Genomic DNA, 21,057 nt, shown 5'->3' on the forward strand with positions numbered 1-21,057 from the left:
AGTATCTTCTTGAGACATTCCCTTATCTCTGCCCAAAATCACCTGGACAGGATAATAAAAAATTGTCGGCAGGCTGAGGAGAACCCAGGCGGAGGCTCAAGAAAAGAGATGTCTAAGACTTTTTAAATATATAAATATATGGGGTACCAGTGCAATTTTGTTACAAGCAGAGACTGTGTAGCAATTAAGTCAGAGCTTTTAGGTTATCCATCACCCAAATAATACACATTATACCCATGAAGTAATTTCTCCTCATCCTTACTCCTCCCACCCCTCACCCTCTGAGTCTCCGCTGTCTATCATTCCATTCTCTACGTCCATTTTTTTAGCACCCACTTATAAGTGAGAATGTGATGTTTGGCCTTCTGTGTCTGGCTAGTTCCACTTAAAATAATGGCCCCTAGTTCCATCCATTTTGTTGCAAAAATTATGATTTCATTCATTCTATGCTCGAATACTATTCTGTTTCACGTGTGTGTGTGTGTGTGTGTGTGTGTGTGTGTGTGTCACATTTTCTTTATCCAATCATCTGTTGATGGATACTCAGGTTGATTCCACATCTTTGCTATTGTGAATAGTGCTGCAACAAACACGAGTGCAGGTATCTTTTTGATATAATGATTTCTTTTCGTTTGGACAGGTACCCAGTAGTGGGCTTGCTGGATCAAACAGAACTAATCGATGATTGATGATGCTGGTACTGGCCAGTAACTAGCGAGAGACAAAATAATTAGCAGGGCTGAAAATGCCAACACTCTGAGATCACTGACCTTCAAAAGCTCCTCAAGAGTCCTGAGCGTGAAGCCCAAACATGTTCATACAGCATTCAGAGACGACCTTTTATCATCTGCCCTCTGTGCATCCCAGAAGCCTCTTTTTTAGTACACCTTCTATTCTACTCCATAACCCAACCACATGAAGTTTTCTGACACTCTCAGGCATCTTGTACTATATATTAGATAATGTATCCCTAATATCTAGCAGAGTACTGGCATATAGTTGGCTTACTAAACATTTGCAGAATTAGTGAATTTTCCTATATCCAGGTATCCAAGAAGCACAGTCTAGATCAATGAGCACAATCTCAAAGCCCTGGCACAGTGACATGTTAATAGCACACAGCGACTAGTTGTAAAGTAATCTCTTATTAAAAATAAAGTACTATAATTGCAAATAGTCTACTTCTCTTTCACAAATGAGGTGGGTTTTAATCTTAACCCCTAATAACACCATTTTCATTCATTTCCATCTCAGTATGCTGTCCTACAATAACAATAAGCAGGAGCGTTAAGGCTTGAGCTTGAAGAATTGTACATGGTCCATGCTGTGGCCTGAGGTGTCTGCCCGCCTGAGCTTCATCTGTCAGGTGTGTCAGGCAGATACGTAGGGTGAGAGTGGCGTCATCAGAGGATCACAGATCTCTGGCTTCCTTCTGTGGCAAGTACATCTCCAAAAACAAACTCTTCAGAGCCAGATGACAAGAATGGCCCAGACAGGCAACCAGGGAAGGCTGGGCCCAGCATACATCAATGCAGAGCATCAAGTTCAGAGTAATAGGTGTACAGTTGCCTACTCCTGCCTAGACAGATAGAACTACATCTCACACGGTAAAATGTAGAAATGCAGAGAAGCACATGCAACTGAAGAAGATGACCAGAGCAACAAGGAAGGGCAACTGAGAGCTAAGAGAGAGCCATGCCAAAGACTCCAGGACCTCAGAGTAGGCCCGGCACCAGTTATACACTTGGGACCCAGTACTTTCCCATGCCATCACATGGCATACTTGGGATTATGTGTTACTTAAAATAATGTCCTTAGGGTCCACCTTTCCTGACAGACACAAGCAGGGCCTGTGACACTACAGCTTCTGGCACACAGTTGGGCACGTCACAAACGTCTGATGAATGCATGCACTCTTGCCTTCTCATACCTTCTTGTCAAGTCTTTAGTGAGAAGGAAATGCTGATTAAAAAAGAATTAAACTTATGAGTGACTCCCAGTTCCACTGAAGGTAGAGACAAGGTCTGATTTGTGTACTACTGTAGTCCAAGCTCATAGCACACTGTAGTCATTTAATCAATGATTGTTGAATAAATAAATGAATGGATTCATGTATCTTATCTAGCTATATATTTGCTGAGTTAATTTGATAAATTTAATAATTTGCTTCTGACATAATTTCACTTCATTCTTTCAACAAACCTAATAACTCACTAGGTGCCAGGCACACAGCTGCTAAGGGAAAAGAGATGTGAGCTACAATTCCTGTCCACATGAAAGTCACAACCTAAAAAGGAGAAACATATAAACAAATTGTAACAACTTTTCTGAATTCAAAAGCAGAGGTTTGTGTATTTAAAACAGCTTTAGTCAGAGAGCATTAACAAAGAAAGTCCCAAATAGGGAATGTCCCAATCAACCTCCTAATTATAACCAGAGATCACCCACGCTTGAGTTTGCCAGACAACCAACCTCAACAGTAAGAATTACCTTCCTGATGCCCCCGAACAAGTATCATTCTGATTACAGTAGTACTGCTAGATAACCCAGTTTCAGACATTTTCATTATCATTTAATATTCTAGAAAGTATTAAGGAGAAAACTGTATAATGCTGATGAGCCTATTCACTTCAGCCATCCTAATATCACACCAATTATAAGACCAATTATTTAAAAGGAAAGCTCTCAATTTATTTATACAAATTTCAGTGTTACATAAGCAAATTTGCCATCAGATTTTTGGATCTACAGATTAAACAGTATGTAAGTATAATGAGAGCCTTTAAGCTCACACTTTCCTGTGAACTTAAAGAAAAATCTTTTTCAGAATACTATAAGCCTTTCTAAACAACTGTTAGTATATTTTTTAACATTGAATTGTAAGGTGTGTATTTTCCAAAAACAAAACACAACTCCCATTGGTAAATAGTGATATTGAGATACAACAGCTAACTTCTATTTGGGAACATTTAGTAAGTGCTCCCTTTAATGCTCTGTCCAGAAATGTTGATCATTTAAAATATAAAAGAATATTATACAATTAAAATTGTACTTACTCAGCATTATGTAATATTTAGTACTTGTTCTAGTTATCTATTGCTACATAATAAACCATTCCAAAACTTAATACATTATTATTGTTTATGGTTTAATATTTGTTTATTGTAATTATTTTGTTTAATGACATAAAAATAACATAATTTTTCATGGTTTTGTGGATTAACTGGGTTCTGCAACAGTTTTCCCTTGGAGTCTTTCTTGCAGTTGCAGTCAGTTGGCTGTAACTGAAGTTACCTGAAGGCTCAACTAAGCTAGAAAGACAAAATGGCTTACTCAGATGATTGGCAGTACATGTTGGCTACTGTGTGGCATGCCTATCTGGCCTCTCCACATTCCTTGGGGTCTCCACAACATGGTGGTTGGTCCCAAGAGATATAAGCAAAAGTTCAAAGCTTATTCTGTTCCAGCCTCGGAGGTTCTAGAACGTCACTTCTGCTGCATTCTATTGTCCAAGCAAGTCATTTCATTGTTCCCAGCTCAGATTCGAGGAAAAGGAAACTGGACTGTACTTGTTAATGTAAAGAGCAGCATGTGCATACAGGGAGGAAAGAGATTACTGGCACCATCTTGGAGACTACCTTATTACACCATTATTCCAACTAATGCACATTATGTTCTAGATGGGTAGGTGGGTAGTACTAGCTTCCCCTCCCTGCAAAAAGCTCAAGCTAGGCAAAGACATATTGAATGAAAATGCAAATACCATTTAAAAACTGTAGAAAAATCACAGCCAATGCCTCTAGTCAGTTCAATCCCTCACATTAATGTAACTCTACTCTTGTAACCTTAACTATAGTAAAACTGAATTTTGTTCCACAAAAGACTTTTGTCTATTTTCCTATGGGATAATTAACCAATCCAAAAAATTTGCCAAGAGAATGAATCCAGCTTATTTAAAAATTTCACCTTTTATTCTCAAAGCCTATCAAAATCCAGAGAATCATGATCTTGCATGCTTAGACCAGAAGTCCTTATTTCAAGAACATCATTTGGCATGCCAAAAAAGTATTCCTAACTGGGAAATTTAAAACTTTCTTTTCTGGTGATATTTAAGAGAGCTGACTGGCTCATGGGCAGAAGTTACACAGAGATTAAGAATAGAGGGCACTCTGCCAAGTGGGTTGATGACCATCAGAAAGAATTTTCACAAAGGAGAAATGAAGAAAGGGGGTAACAATGCTGTCGGTCCCTGAAAGGAAAGTGATTTTTCAAGTGGTCTGATTTCCCTTTTACAAAAGAAAATGCCTTATTGTGATAGAATAAGAATGCTCTACTGCATGCAGGTATATATTTGGAGCCAAATAAAATACAATAGTATTTTAAAGTCATTTATCTTAAATGATTCCTTGGCAAGGCATATAAAATTCCCCAAGAAATATATGGGTTGTAGAAACAATAAAAAATTCACTAATTCCAAAATTGAATTAAAGATATTTTCAAACAGTGACAATGAGGCATATTCTCTTGTTCCTACAGGACAAAAGCTGATGAAGTTTAGAAATTATAAAAATGTTAAATTTTCTCCAAAATCATAATAAACGATTTTTAAAAGTTATTAAATTTGTACATCTCTTCTTCTTATCCAGACATAAAGACAGAAACAGCTATGAGTGCTCCTCAGGCACTTAACCAAGATAATTGTGAATCCAGTATCTGCTCCTCCCCCTCCTTCCTCTCTAAACCCACAAGCTGCTCTTCCTATCTCTATGTGGAAAATCACAATACTCCAAAATGCCCCTTGTAGGCATCCTAGATTCGTCTGTGACTCCTCCCTATTCTTCACCACCTATACTGAGTATGTCTAAACTTTGTCCAAACTTTGTCAACACTTATCTCAAAGGTGTCCCTCATATATATGCCTGACTCTCAGATCCCATGGCCATCTCATGTGGGTCCCTACTCCTGCTCACCTGGCTCCATCATGTCTCCTGACTGGGCCTCCCTGACTCAAGTGCTGCTTCCTTCAATTCTTGCTGGAGAATGATTCAGAGCAACCTTTCAAAGAGATAGAACTTATAATTTCGCTCCTCTACTCGAAACCAAACCAAACACACATAATAAAATGTTTTCACAATTCATACCAACTCCTCAATCTCAGCCTATCTCAACATAAGTCATCCTTCAACATGTATCCTCAAATTCAGTTACAGTGGACAGGCCACCCTTACTGTATCCATAGGTGTACACTTTGCTTATGCAGTCACATTTTTTTCTGGCCTGCCCTCTACCATACTCCTTCAAACACAACTCAAATATCACCCTCTATCTCTAGTCCTGGAATCCACCAGCCCTCCCAATCTGATTCAACCAACTTGCTTTTGTATCTGTTTCCTAAGCTTTTTATGCATGCCTCCTAATGTGTCCATAAGGATTTCAAACTGATTCTCCCCTTAAAAGACTCCTTTCTGTTCTCAACCAAGGCTGCATATACTCTATACAATGCTCCTGGAGCTAGGAAAATTCTTCTTGCCTTTTCCTCCCTTTAGCATACAGCAGCCCTCACTCCTCCTGCCTTAACATCTTAATTCACATAGAATGAGCTCTTTTCCTTTTCCTTCAACATCACGGTTACACTCATTCACATGGTTCATCAGCTTGATGTATTGGTCAAAAAGTTTTTGGGATAATTTTCAAATCCTACATCAATAGACCACCCAAAGCCTCTAGATAAATTCCAAGGTGTCTGATGCCTAGGAACTCTGAGATACCCATCCTCGTTTGGACTCAGAGACTCATGGTCTCACAGTGTCAAGAGAAAGTGCAAAAGGCACATGTCGGTTAAACCCAGACCTACAATCTGAACAACCTGAAGATCAGGGATGAGAAAGTTCATGAAAGAAAATTAATAAAATATAAAACAATATAACAGACTTGCCGTTACTTGTAACCACTGGCGATTCCATTTTAATTTTGTAAGAACTAATTTGGCTATTTCTGCAAACAAGGCTGGAAAGAACTGCAATCTTAGAAACCTGAAACCTGTATAAGCTAACTGGGTTTTTGAAATGGTGTTCAAAAGACAGAGTTTCTGAAATAACTTTCTAATTGGTCCAGGTGCCTTCCATGTTGAAATCAAAAGTGATTATACAAGACATGAAGTTTTCTGTGGTAAACAGTTACAAACAACAATTTCTTTTGAACCTAATGTTTATAAAATGGGTATTTATGAGGTTGTGTCCTAACTCACCGAGTGACTATTTTGGCTCAATGTATCTAATGCAATAAAAACATACGCTCTATAATTTTCAGATGATCCATAGTTCCTAAGACTAACATTGACTTGAGGCACTGCACACAAAGAGTTCAGCAACTGGCATTTCTCTACCTCATGTAGTTTGGAGTGGTAAAGCAGACCTTTGAGACAAAGACAACGGAGATAAGAAGGGAAAGGTCTGGCAGCATACCTGGGGTACCCCCAAGGCCAAAGGCCTTGGAAAAATTCAAGTCTTTAAACCAAATCTCAGTTTAAAGCTACAGTGTGAAAACTAAGACAATCTTGGCCAGGCATGGTATTTCTCATTTATAATCCCAGTACTTTGGGAGGCTGAGGCCAAAAGATCACCTAAGCCTAGGAGCTCAAGACCAGGCTGGGCAACATAGCAAGATCCTGTCTCCACAAAAATTTAAAAACTTAGCCAGGCATGGTGGTGCATGCCTGTAGTCTCAGCTACTCAGAAGGCTGAGACTACAGGAACATTGAACCCAGGAGTTCAAGGTTGCAGTACACTATAATTGCACCACACACTCCAGCCTGGGCAGCAGAGCAAGACCTTCTCTCAAAAAAAAAAAAAAAAAAAAAAAAAATCTTCCCCAAAAGAGGACCTGCTTCCTCCAAATAGCTTTCTCCTCCACCACGCAAGCAAAAAACAAAGACTATGAATGGGACAGGAAAAGGTAGATCTAGACAGGGATGAGAAATGACTCCAAGTGCCAGTGCCCCGAGGGCAAGCATGCTGAGGCTTGCCTGAGGCTGCCAGGGTCTGACTGCATCCTAGGAAACAGAGCCCCTTTAGAGAAACCATACAAAATGGCCTAAGTTCACATAGGGCCTCTAAATAGGGGTGCTTCCCTGACTGAATGGAGGAGCTAACTGGACATGGAACGTAAGAAGTTCTGCTTTTATCAGCTCCTGGGCAGGAAATTAATCTAGAGCCATTAAGTGGGAAAAGTTATCCCCAAAAACCCTCTACAGTTAAAAATAAATCACTACTCATAGGATGTGGAAAACCACAAAGAACATCACCCCCAACTTAATAGTGACAAAAAACTGAAAAATTCAGTCATTCTTTCAAGCTTAAGGTCAAGAAACATTTTGTGAGCTAAGGTCACAAGACAATCAGATGAACTAAATGTCAAAAAAAAAAAAAAAAATGGAACACAGAATGGTCTCACCTTTCTCAGAGGAAAAGAGAACTGTCACAAAACGGGTAGGAAGAAAACAAGTGATGGTTGATCCTTAAGGATTGCGGACTAGCATTTAGGTTAGAATCCTGGGGACCCTGGCACATGGAAAGTCCACAGCCACTCATCTCTTTTCCACTGGCTCCATCAGCATTCGTAAAAAAGATTAGATGCAGGGCAGGATACCTTAGAGACCCCCCTGGGTGGCACAGACAAGGTCTGAGGGTGGAGTAAGAGTACTTGAAGGAACCCATCTGCTTTCTGTCTCTGTGCTGTGTGTGTACAAGGTGATGAGCAGCGGCTGCCAGGGAGCAGCACAAACCACCCAGGCCACAAACCTGCCTCACACAGGAAACAAAAGTCTTTGCCTCTGAGTGAGGAGGGAGACACCTGCCACATCCCAGATGTTACTCTGCTTTGACAGGAGGCAAAAGCTACCAGCTGCTGGGAACATGAAACTTTCAGGTGCTGTGGTCCCAGGCAATGACCCATGGCCTCTGGACAGAGACAGAACCTGCCTACATATCCTGCACTGACATCCAGGGGAGCCCAAGAACCCAAGGGATCCACAGGAGAGGTCTGCTGCTGTGGGAAGAGGGGCAGAAACCTCTTTCTCATGCCCCAAACCTCTTTCTCATGCCCCAAACCTTCTACTCCAAAGACACGAGGTGGAGCTCACCTGCCACAGCCGGTAGGGCCAGGAAACCATCCACCCTCTAGGCCTGTGCTGTCCAACAGAGCTTTCTGTGGTGACTGTAATGTCCTATATCTGTGCTGTGGCATACAGTCGTCACCAGACACATGTGCCTATAGAGCACCTGAAAAGTGGCTAATGTGACTGAAAAAGTAAATTTTTAATTGCATTTAATTAGATTTAATTAATATTTAAATTTCAATAGCCATATGTAGCTAGTGGTTAGGACATTGCAGCTGACCCTGAGTGGAGTCAGAGGCAGGGGCCACCTAGCACCAGGGTAGAGGCAGAAATGCTGATAAAGTCACAACCCTGAGACTCAAGTGCAGAGCACCTACCCAACTAATGCTAGAGCAGGGGCCCCAGGAAAGCCCTTTGGCCTACTTAAGTCTCGTGCCTATTAACAAGCACCAGCAGGCTACTGCCAGTGGAGGGACAAAGGCAGAGAGAGAGAAACATGTTCTGTGGCAAAGGTACACAGGATCTGCCAAAACCTGATGGTGAGGAAGGATCCTCAAGAAAAACCTGCTGAGCCTCCAGGCCTCGCATGAAGAACACAGCAGCAGCAGTCCACTCGCTGGAGAAGCTTATAGCCTGTGGTGACCACAGGAACAACAAACCCCAAACCTAGCTTAGCTCCTGACCAGACTGATTCAAGCCCTTATTCACATTAACAGCCTAGCAGAAGAAGAAGTATACCTATTTCCAGGCATAAGCAGTGTTTACTTTAGTCTCCAATTAGACTTAGAGACTTAGTGTCTTTTACACACACACACACAAACAGATGTTCAAAAATTATGTTACACTTAAAAAGCAAACTCCTGCAATCTTCCCACTCATTATCAAGAGATAGAATAGTCAAAACAATGAGATCCACAGATGGCCCTGATGGTGGAAACACCAAAGAAGGAATTTAAAATGATTACAATTAATATGTCAAAGAATCCAGTGAAAAAGGTGGGTCACAAAGATGAACAAATGGGCAATTTCAACAGAAATATAGAAACTATTTATTTTCTTATTTATTTATTTTATTTTTAAATGTAAATTTAAAACTGAAATGTGTTATGGTCAAAATGTAATAGTATTTTTTTTTTAACTGAGTCTTACAGGGTCTTACCCTATCATTTAGGCTGAAGTGCAGTGGCACAATCATAGCTCACTGCATCCTCAAACTCCTGGCCTCAAGCAATCTTCCCACCTCAGCCTCCCAAAGTGCTGGAAATACAGGAATCAGCCACTGTGCCAGGCCTTATGGAAACGCTTTTTAAAAATCCAAGTGAAAATGCTAGAGATGAAAAACATAATATCAAAGATGCACTCCTTCAATAGGCAGACAGCACAACAGAGGTAGAAAAATCAATGAAGTTGAAAATATCGATAGAAATTAGAAACACAAAGAAAAACACTGAGTTTTTTTTTTTTTTTTTTTTTTTTTTTTTGAGATGGAGTCTCGCTCTGTCGCCCAGGCTGGAGTGCAGTGGCCGGATCTCAGCTCACTACAAGCTCCGCCTCCCGGGTTCACGCCATTCTCCTGCCTCAGCCTCCCGAGTAGCTGGGACTGAGTTTTTTTTTTTTTAAATGCAAAGGAAACAAAAAGAGAATAGGGCATTCAAGAACTCTGGAACAATATCAAATAGTCTAACATGTGTAACTGGTGTCCCATAAGAAGACAGAAAGAAAGGGACAAAACAAATTTGAAAAAAAAAAAAGGCCAAGAATTTTCTGAAATTTAACTAAAGATAGCAGACTACAGATCTAAGCTGCAAAAATACAATGAAAAACACAACTAGGTACAACATAGCCAGAAGCTGAAAACAACAAATATAAAGAGAATATACTGAAGAAAGTAAAATCACCAGACTTCACCTCAAACCCTGGTCTCTCCAAGAAAGGTCAATGATTAATTGGATTTTGGCAAAATTATCTCCCACATCTGGGGCTTTTACTGTACCCTATAGACAATAACCAGAGAGTAAATGGCTTTATGTTCCTTCTAGAAGGCATTCATGCAGTCACCACAGAATGCAAACTTGGGGGTACAGGCCTGACACAGCATCTTGGGTTGTCTCAGCAAAACTTCCTAAAGATGTACCTTACTGAATTAGATAGCTTATTTTTTTTCGGTTGTTGCTAAAATGAAATTAAAAACTTTTAAAATAGGACCAGAAATGTCTGGGAATTAGAGTTATTTAAATGCTTATGTAATGTGAATGCAAAATTGAAACTGAAATGTGTTATGGCCCAAATGTAACAGTATCTTTTTTGACCGGAGTCTTACAAAATGCAAATAATACTGGGAAAATATGACCTTGCAGAGGTTGTTCCTCTAGAATATTTTTTAAAATCTCTTTTGAGTTTTAATAATAGTTTGATTGTACTAGCTGATAACCTTAGTAGGCTTTTGAAAATTTGAACTAATATGCAAAGACTATCTGTATTTATTCAATGCTTAGGAAACAGTATTTTCAAAATAAAACTGCTTGGGTAAAATATTTTAAAAAATGCACAAAAAAGGAAAATTTAAAAAGAGTTTGAGGTAAAACCCAAAAGGCTTACACATATTTACCCTGTTCCTTGGATCTTCTACTCATTGTGGGGGATCCTGCCTAAAATCCTGAGTGCTCCTGGTCTATACATTCTCTTGAGTTCCCTTAGTCAAAGCCTAGAATTTGTTTTCTTCCCGTGCAGTTAATGTCAGAAAACTTCTGACAAGGGACCATCTGCAGCTGAATACTTTGGAGACAGTGTTGGAATCCTTATATCAAGGTTCAAAAATTCAAAAGGATATGGGACTTTTAAATTTGGAGTCATTACTGTAATTTGTTTAGTGTGGAAATACATCAGAAAATATATGAGCCAATGGAATGAGAAAATATTCAGTTAAATAATAGGCAAAAAATTGCAAATGGTCTCTGTAGCCAATCTCCCTAGGTTCAAATCTCAACTCTGCCACTTATTTGTTTGTGTCTCAGTTTCTTGTTTTTCAAAAATAAATCATAATAACAGCTACCTCATACAGTTATTGTGAAGCTTAAATAAATTAATAAATGCAAAGGTTTAAAAGAGTACTGGCATGTAATTAGTGATTTTGTGTTTATTTTTATTCATCTTAACTATCTGTATTATTCTCATTAATAACTTTATATTAAAATGAAGTAAAAACCAACTCAATTGATTTGGAAATGTCTCACTTTCTTGAAAAACCCCAAAAATATTTTTTCTTGCAGTGATTTAAACAGCTTCTTCTGTGTTGTAATTATGTCTACCTTCAGTAATCAAGTAAAACAACATCATATGTAAATTTCTGTCAATATCAGTGGTTTCTATTAAGAGGAACCAGGGCCCCTTTGCCTATGTCCGCATCTTTTAAATAAATACATTATTGATACATCTGTGACAACTGCTCACATGTAAAATAACTTCCTAATCTAAAGCTAATTTAAACCTCTTTCATAATACTCATTGTGAAATATTCTGGATATTGTACATTTAAATCATGCTATTATCAACAGGAATATCTGTCTAATCCTTTACGGTTTATGAAGTACTTTGATATCTAGGAAGTACTCCAATTCCTAATATTCACATAATATGAATATGATACTAGAAACTAGAAAGAGAAACCTGCTACAGATTTGTTTTAATGAGTGGAGAAGCTCCCTCTCTTCACCACCAAGACAAATAAAGTATTTTCTTAAGGGGACCTCAGAGGATAGATTTTATGTGCTGTCGAACTGAAGTGGAGGGCTACAGTATTATTATACCAGGAAGAATATTACTATTATGTGTTTTCTCTAAAGTTTTTCTTTTATAGCTAAGGTAAAAAGTAAAATCCAGGAGTGGTTTAAATTAGAATTGTTCTAAAGGGGATTAGATAAGTCTCTTAATATTTGAAAAAAAATATCATTTACATACAGACCATATGCACTTTAAAAGGCGAAACTGAAAAGAAACTGAAAGATAATGCAGTGAAAAGTTGAATAGAGCAAAATCAACAATAGCTATTTAAAACAATACAAAATTTCTATGTGGAAAGTTCATTTAAAGTATCTAATTGTGCCTTAAATGGAATAGTTAGCTATGAAATGGTGGGTGATGGTGAGTAAGCTGCTTACATTTTTTTAAAAGCATGTGAAACAGATGCTTGAGTCTGGAAAAGGCATAGATAACAGAATGACAACAGTTCAGTGAGAGTGTTGACAGCAAAGGAACAAAGGGTACAGTGGGAAGAATAAGCCACAGCACTAGGCACGCCCTGTGAAGCACTGAGTTACACTTCCTTATTTTCCACTTGTCCTGGTAATTTATCTGCATTGTCTTTCTTGCAAACATACTTGCTCATCAGTATTACTTAATGGTCAAATGCTGACAAATTTGCAGACTCTATTAAAAAATGTTCCTATTACTGGTGAATGTTCTGTAAGAAAAAACTTTAAATATTGTAGTATTAAAATGTTAAAAATCTATTTATCTTGCAGTTCATTATTTATAACTTCTGAAAATTGATTCCTGATTCAAAGAATAAAAATCTTTTTGGGGTTTCAATTCGTGTTTTTTTTCATTGTTTTATCTTTTAAAAAAATTATCCTTAAATGTCCATCATAAATATAGATATATAACTTCCAGTGTATTGCCTTTATTTTGTAATATAAAGTTAAATATATTTCTTTTAAAATAAGTATGGTTTTCATGATCAATATTAATGAAATAGAATATAATCTTACCCTGGTGTGAGTACGAATGTGCATCTTCAGTCCATCATTTTTACTGAATCCTTTTTCACAGTAAGGACATTGATAGGGACGCTCACCTACAAATAAAGGAAGCCTGAATGTCAGAAAAACGTGAAGTAGCAGAACCAGTCCTGTGCTATCATTTCTCATACACTCAGATCCTGGCCACCACACATGCCCTGTGCTACTTCAAGTGGGCTCCAGGCACAGTGGGGCAGACCCAAGCATGGGCCGTGCAGGACAGCAGTGGACTGTGGCCTCCTCTCCTGTGGAGAGGGCACTGAGCCCAGAGCACTTCTGATACGCAAAAATAAACATTTGCCATTAGCATATTTGCTGCATATTCCTTTTAATACTTGAGTCTGAATTAAATCTCATAATTTTAAGAATTTGTTAAAAATATTTTATGTTAATCAATTTGCTCTCTCACTGTACTACTCTTTAAAGAGGAATTATTTACCTGATTTATTGACACCTTGCTTTGTTTTATTTTTTGTTTCATATAAATGAATTTGACTCAGTTAAGGCTGTGAGTTTCAAAAGAATTTCATAAAATTGGTGTATGTTCAAAAGGACCATTGGTAGTTAAACTAAATAATAATTAAGACACACTTTCTGATATAATCAAATACCTCTCACCTAGAGGCTATAATTTTGAAAATAGCCAAGATGTTTTTCAAGACAAGCACACGCATACACAGCACATTAAAAAAAAAAAATTCTACTGTGAAATGACAAAATTTAATCTCCAAAAGGGATCTGAAGATGCCCTCTTATAAAAGCCAAATTATTTAGGATGGACAGTAGCTCAAAATCACTAATTGATTTATTCTTTCATTTAACAATGTACTTACACAGCAGGATGCTAGACCCTGGCTGCAATCAAAGATCAATAAAATAAAATATTTTCCTTCAGCTAATGTAAAACTTCTGTCTTCCCTTCAGAGCCAGGCCTTCTGACTAGCAGTGTATGTTCTTCCTCTACTCTCTCATGTTCCATTTGGTTCTGATTTTAATCCAACTTGGATATCATGTGCATTATCCCAGTCAACTCCCTTATGGGGTCAACAATGCCCCTTGTTGCTTGATCCAGTGATCACTTTTCAACAAGGCCTTACTTGACCTCTCCCCTGTCCCTAACACTTCATGAAATGTACAGTTATATTCCTGGGTCTCAAGGCTGGCCCCATTGCACAATGGCCTTGCACTGTTCTCCCAAACTTTGTTTCCAGTAGTGACATCATACGGAAGCACCTGCAGCAGTGCCCCCTGCTAGGTGGCATTTTCTAGCCTCTCCTCCTTGGAGAGGAGCACCCAGGATTCTCCCTTTGGACCAGGCACTGTAAAATGGTGACAAACACCCAAACTAGCAAGATACTAAAAACAACAATCACAACACAAACAGGAACAGGTCCTTAAATGAGCTATCCAGACTTGCCAATTTCTCTGAGACAAAATCAACCTTTGTACTAGGTAAGCTGACCTAGACTTATTGACTTTAGGATCATCATGACTCTGGGAAGGTGTGGCTTTTCAAAGTCAGTAGGACAAAGGCTTGGTAACATTTAGGAAAGTATAATCTTATTTTAACCCTGAGTTGATAATATATGCTTATCTGAATTCCAGATCTCTATTGAGCCCCAATCACCAGGTATAGATATGTCTAACAGGTACCTTCCTTTGGGTATCTCACAAACAGCTTAAATCAGTGTGCATTGTTTTGAATTCGTTGTATTTATCCTTTGGTCTTGTGTGTGCTATATATCCTGTCCTGATTAGTTGTACCATATTCACCTAGTTAGCAAATAAAAAACTTGGGAGCCATTCAAGATAAACCCCCACTTTTTTACTCACTTCTCCCTCCATCCAGACTCTAAGTCATAATGATATCACTTCTCTGATAGAATGTTTCTATTTCAGGATGATGATATAAAAGGAACATCATAGTAATAGCAGTAACAGCATTGGCAGCAACAGTAGGAGTGCAGCAGGAGCTATCATTTATTGAGATCTTAATCATTTAACCTTGAACCACAAAGGAAAAGGACAGAAAGAAAACATAGCAGAATGCGACTGCTAAATGGTGGTAGCTCCTGCATCACACAATTCCAGATAATTTTGTCATTTTCTTCTTCATAAAGTTAAAAAAGTCATTTTTTAGATTTTCAAAGTTTATTTAACCTTGGTGATAGATAATAAAGAAGGCTAAAATGTTTCCTTCTTATTTATGAACAATGAAATCCATCAATAAATCAAATCTATATTAGGGATAAAGCATGACAAGAATAGCAACATGCTCTACACTTATGTAAAATTATTTTTCTAGCAAGCCTAAGATAATTTAATATTCCTAGCTATTCTCTCTCTTTGTATCACATAGCTTTACATCTGGTTTTGTTCTCCAAATACCAATAGAGAGACCAGCAAACAAAAACAAAGACTTGCAGTCATCAGGTAAATAATTATATGTTAATCCTAATATAATATACCAGGTTACTATTTCCTTTCATAACAGCCAAAATCCATCAAGCAAAGAAAGAAATATATAGTTAAAGACTAGTAAGGAATTTTAAAGAAAGGAACATAACAAATCCATTTCCAACTTTACCTACTGTCATAATATAGGAATTCTGTCCATAGACTTAAAAAGGCTAACTTCTTTTAAGACATAGCTTTTTAAATCCTTTTTTTGGAATGTGATTGTCTTGGGTTTGAATACTGCTCATCCTCCGTCCAGTTGTAACTCTGAGAAAATCATCCAACGCCATTGAACCTTTGAAAAACTGGATAAATTATACCTATCCTATGGGTGTGCTGACCATATATCCAGATTTGTCTAAAGTAGTCTCAGTTTATGCCTGTTATCCTAGAACAATGTAGTAATAGCTGGTTAATTTTGCATGTCAACTTGACTAGGTTAAGAGATGTGGCCAGGTAGCTGGTAGAACATTATTTCTGGGTCTCTGAGGGTGTGTCCAGAAGAGATGAGCATTTGAATTAGTAGACTGTGTAAAGAAGATCCACCCTCACCAATGTGGGCAGACATCATCCAATCCACTGAGGACCAGGATAGAACAAAAAGATGGAGGAACAGTGAATTAATTAATTATCTCTCTTTCCCTCCTCCTCTTCCTCCTCCTCCTTCCTGCTTCTCTTTTCTTTCTTTCTTTCCTTCTTTCTTTCTTTCTTTCTTTCTTTCTTTCTTTCTTTCTTTCTTCTTTCTTTCTTCTTTCTTTCTTTTTTCTTTCCTTCCTCCCTTCCTTCCTTCCTTCCTCTTTCCTTCTTTCCTTTCTTTCTTTCCTCCTTCTCCTTCTTCTTCTCGTCCTCCTCTTCCTCGTCCTCCTCCTCCCCCTCCTCTTCTACTTCTTTTCTCCCTCCCTCCCTCCATCTCTCTCCTTGATCTGAGATGACATCCATCTTCTGACCTTGCCTAAGGAGGCTCCCAGTTCTCTGGCCTTCAGACTCCAGTACTTACATCAACAAACCCCTGCTGCTGGTTTTCAGGCCTTTGGTCTTGGACTGAGTTACACCTTTGGCTCACCTGGTTTGCAGAACTTCAAACTCAGGTTATATTACACCTCTGGCTTTCCCGGGTCTCTTGCAAATGGCACATCATGGAACTTCTTGGCCTCCATAACTGTGTAAACCAATTCCCATAATCAATCTCCTCATATATATCTATACATATGCTATTGGTTCTTTTTCTCTGGAGAACCCTAATACAATATTACTCCCTTTCACTCTCACCAGTGTCTCAATTGGGACAATAGATACAAGGTCACTTGTTATGAATGGAATTGTGCCCTCCCATACCAAATTCATATGTTTAAGTCCTAAACCCCAGTACCTCATCATATGGCCTTACTTGGCAACTGGGTTGTTGCAAACGTTACTGGAGTAGTGTGGGCCCCTAATCAAATATGACTGATGTTCTCATAAAAAGATGGCCTTGTGAAGACAGCGACACACAGGGAGAATGCCATGTGAAGACTGGAATTACGTTGCCACAAACCAAGAACTATCAGAAGCCAGGAGAGAGGCCTGAAGCAGATCCTTCCCTAGTGCCTTCAGAGGGAGCATGGCCATTCAAGTGCCTTGATCTCAGACTTGCAGCCTCCAGAACTGAGAGGCGACACAGTTTTATTGTTTAAGCCACTCAGTTTGTGACATCTTGCTACAACAGCTCTAACAAATTAACACAGTCATCCTACTCTTTTTTTTTTTTTAAGACGGAGTCTCGCTCTGTTATTCAGGCTGGAGTGCAGTGGCACAATCTCGGCTCACTGCAACCTCTGCCTCCCGGGTTCACGCCATTCTCCTTCCTCAGCCTCCCGAGTAGCTGGGACTACAGGTGTCTGCCACCACGCCTGGCTAATTTTTGTATTTTTAGTAGAGATGGGGTTTCACTGTGTTAGCCAGGATGGTCTCGACCTCCTGACCTCGTGATCCACCCACCTCGGCCTCTCAAATTGCTGGGATTACAGGCCTGAGCCACTGCGCCCAGCCCAGTCATCCTAATCTTAACAGTGGCAATTACTCTTATCACTGATGTCTACACATCTGTTGCCCATGAGGTCTACATAAACCACTCAGAACACCTCTAGATGATTGGTATTTCTACCCCATGCCACTCCCCAGCACTGAGCTGACATATCTGGGAAACTTGGGTAAGTTCAACTCTATTCCTTCATTCCATCCTAGAATGTACTCCAGCTTCAAAGTGCATCACCATGTAAATGGCTTTTATAAGCAATTTATTTGAAAACTATACTGTGTAGTTTGCAAATCAGCTTAGACTCTACATTAAACTTCTACCCTCTTGGTTGAAGGATGTTTAAGGCACTCCTGCCTCTCTTTTGGACTCCAAGGACAAAGCTATCTGCTATCTCCAAGAACAATGTTATCACACAATTGGAACCTGAAGGTTACCTGTACAGTCAACATGTTAATAACTACTAAAGTCATTTTCCTAATTTTCATATTAAAGATAAATTGTTATTCTTAGGTTTTCCTCACATTATGCATATGATATTGGCCTTCATTATTTCAAATTACTGTGAAGAATGTTTCTAGGAAATATTTTCACCTACCCATAAAATGATCCTGCAGAGAACAAAAACTTATCTTCAATTTTAGTCAACTCTAAGAACACAGGTCACTGTCAGTACCTGGGCTCTGATGTACAATGTGATCCAACTTCAAATAACTACTATGTTTTAATATCTCAGGTATATTTAGACATTATCTCTATTTTGCTTAGGCTAGCCACAGTATTCAAATTCTGACTAACATGTAAATTAATTAATCTGAAAATTAGCCAAAAAAAGTAGCTAAGAACAAATCTAAATGGAAATAATAACAATAGCTAAAATGTATAGAGTCTACTATTAGGTTTTGTTCTACAGTTCAGAATGCTTAACACACATTAGCAATTTTAATTCTTGCAACAATATTATAATCTAAGTATTAATATCCCTAGTTTACAAATGAGGAAAGTAAGGCACAGAAAGGATAAGTAATTTGCTCAAGATGACATAGCTTCTTATATAGTGGAGGCTGAGTTTGAACGCACTCTTAACCTCATGCCATCACATAAATTAGTAATATGGCTAGCATTTTGCATAAATTGGGTTAGACTTTCTAAAGTTAATGATAAAAACTCTGCTTCTGACAATAACAGTTAACATTAACCAGATCTTTCCGGCTGGTAGATTCCAGCATTCTTTTGGTTATCAATGCTCATCAAGAAAAAGTAGGGGGCAGGTTAGGAATGTGTATTATGTCTTGAAGCAGTTCCCAAGTGAATTCAAATACTAACATAATATTAAGCTGTGTCTTGAGAACTACACACAGGTAGTCACTTTCAATGTTTAGAAGCGAAATACAATATTGGTAAATATGACATACCATCCTATGAGATTTAGGTATTAGATTAATAAAATAGATTTAGCAAGCACAGCAGCATAAATAATAATATTTATGTGTCTATAAGCGCAAAATATTTTTCATTTAACTAAAGGAAAATAGATGAGTTCTTTGCATCTCTTTAATTATGTGCTGACACTGAATAACATTGAAAGCCACAGTGTTTTCTTTGAACAACACATCAAGGAACAAACAGAAGCATGATGGTAACTATAAAAAGTTGATTTTGGTTAATTTTTAAAGATGCCACAAAGTGGATACTCCATGAAGCTAATTTATTCATTCATTAAATAGATTTTTCTTTTTTTTTTTTTTAGCACATACCATCTTCTAGTTACTGTCCTGGGCTTTGAGAATGCAGTTGCGAATAGTTTCACAAAATCACTGTCTCTTCAATTTTACTAGTGTAATGAGAAAGACAAGAAAAGTTAAAGAAAATACATAAGATAATTTCAAATGCTGATAAATTAGACAAAACAAGGACAGAGGTTTAAGAAAGATCCCTGGGCTGGAAAAGTGGGTAGGTGAAGGACTTAGCTAAAGTCATTAGCAAAGGCAAAAGGACTGAATAAATGCAGTTCCTTAATGCCAATTTAACATTATTCAAGCAGACTTCTTATAGCTCTTCATCTTTGAATTGGAGGTGCTTTAACTTACTCGGCTTGAAGTAAGTGTATCCAAATTCTCACTGCTGGAACACCTGAGATGGAAGTAGCTTAAAACCACATAATTTGAAATGTTTGGGGGGGATATTCAGAAAACAGCTCTAGAAAATTGGAGCTAGCCTTCCAAAGGCAGCTAGTAGTAATGAAAGGGAACATCTGGATGCCACATGGAACACCTAACTCGACTTGAGCCCAGCCTGGCCCCAACAAGCTACCTTGAGCCTTTGACAAAGAAAATGTATTATGATGACAACCACCCACTAGCAAGTATGGCTAATAAGGAAAAAAATCAAATCCTAGTTTAATATATGCCTTTCAGATTAAAATTTATATATATTACCATATAGATGTTCCATATAAATAGAAGATAATTTTAATTAAAGACATCAGAAGAATTCTAGCCCTCACCAAAGGATTAACATACTGATACTAAAACAGCATCTTAAGAAAATTTTTGAAGGCAGTTTAGGATATTAATCTTACTGATAAAATGATCCTAAAGCCACATCAGTGAATAGCTATCTACTGCAATGTAACCACCTCAATATCCAACATCTTGCCACAAATCCTTTTGAAAAATCTATGTTTACAATACATGAAATTAATGAAGAAAAACCTTGCAAATCACTTCAATCTTGATATTCTTAAATTAGAACATGGATTTAATTTAAGAAGTGAACTTGACCACTCTAGCAGAGACACAGAAATCAAAGTTTTGTTGATGCTACTAAATACACTGAATTAATATGTTAATAATGACCATGATCAAACTTGAAGATTAAAAAATGCAAAACTGTGAAGATGATAAATTATGTGTCATGTATATTTTATCACAATTTTTTAAAGTGTACAGCCAATGTGCCCTATGCTTTGAAACATTTATAAACAAGCAGCAAAGCTTAATATGTTTTATATATATATATGTATAATATATATATATATATAATTATCTGGATTAATATAAAAAGACCATTTTCAAAAAGTACTTCAATAACATTAACTTGTCATTTAACATATTTTGAAAACCAATGTAGATTTCAAAGAACTCATAATTCATTGATAATACGAAAAGATGTACATACAGCAAATGTAATTTAAAATGGAATAAAGTCAAACTTTATTATTTTCAATGAATCCAAATTAATAATGTTTAAAGATTTTGGAACCATAGCTTTACTTCTTACTTTGAGCTTTCTAACAAAAATTAGTTTTAGAGATGGCGACACTTTCAAGTGAAAAAGCAAACCTCAAAAGTGTATGTTTCATGAAAAATACTCTTACATCATTCCACATGGTTGAACTTTAAAATATATGTATTATATGGGAATTCTTTAGAAGAACTTTACATTTTTTTCCATGAATATCAGGGAATATTTTGCTTTTGCAGACTAGGAAATAGTTACAAAACAGCAAACTGAATCATTCTAAATGAAAATTAAACCAAAAATGTAATTGTGAAAGCACCACCCAATTACTTTTCCAATCCCACCATTCCAATCCCTTCAGTTTATGGAGTATTTAATAAACTAAAAGTACACCATAGAGAGAAATGAAATGCTACACTGACAAATAGGAG

The 21,057-nt window shown here is 37.6% G+C and overlaps 1 protein-coding gene across 2 annotated transcripts in view; it reads right to left on the minus strand.

Moving 5' to 3' along the window:
- The window catches only part of PRDM5 (PR/SET domain 5), a 225,757-nt gene that overhangs the window by 43,902 nt on the left and 160,798 nt on the right, over positions 1–21,057 (minus strand). The window contains exon 13 of one of the 2 annotated variants that reach the window (XM_033215138.1): positions 12,883–12,968. The exons of the other annotated variant lie outside the window; for it this stretch is intronic. Within the exon in view, the coding sequence (XP_033071029.1) occupies positions 12,883–12,968 (86 nt within the window). The remainder of the gene's footprint in view (positions 1–12,882; positions 12,969–21,057) is intronic. 2 annotated transcript variants of the gene reach the window in all.

The sequence above is a fragment of the Trachypithecus francoisi genome, unplaced genomic scaffold (genome assembly GCF_009764315.1).
Source record: "Trachypithecus francoisi isolate TF-2019V2 unplaced genomic scaffold, Tfra_2.0 Lachesis_group1, whole genome shotgun sequence".
NCBI lineage: Eukaryota > Metazoa > Chordata > Mammalia > Primates > Cercopithecidae > Trachypithecus > Trachypithecus francoisi.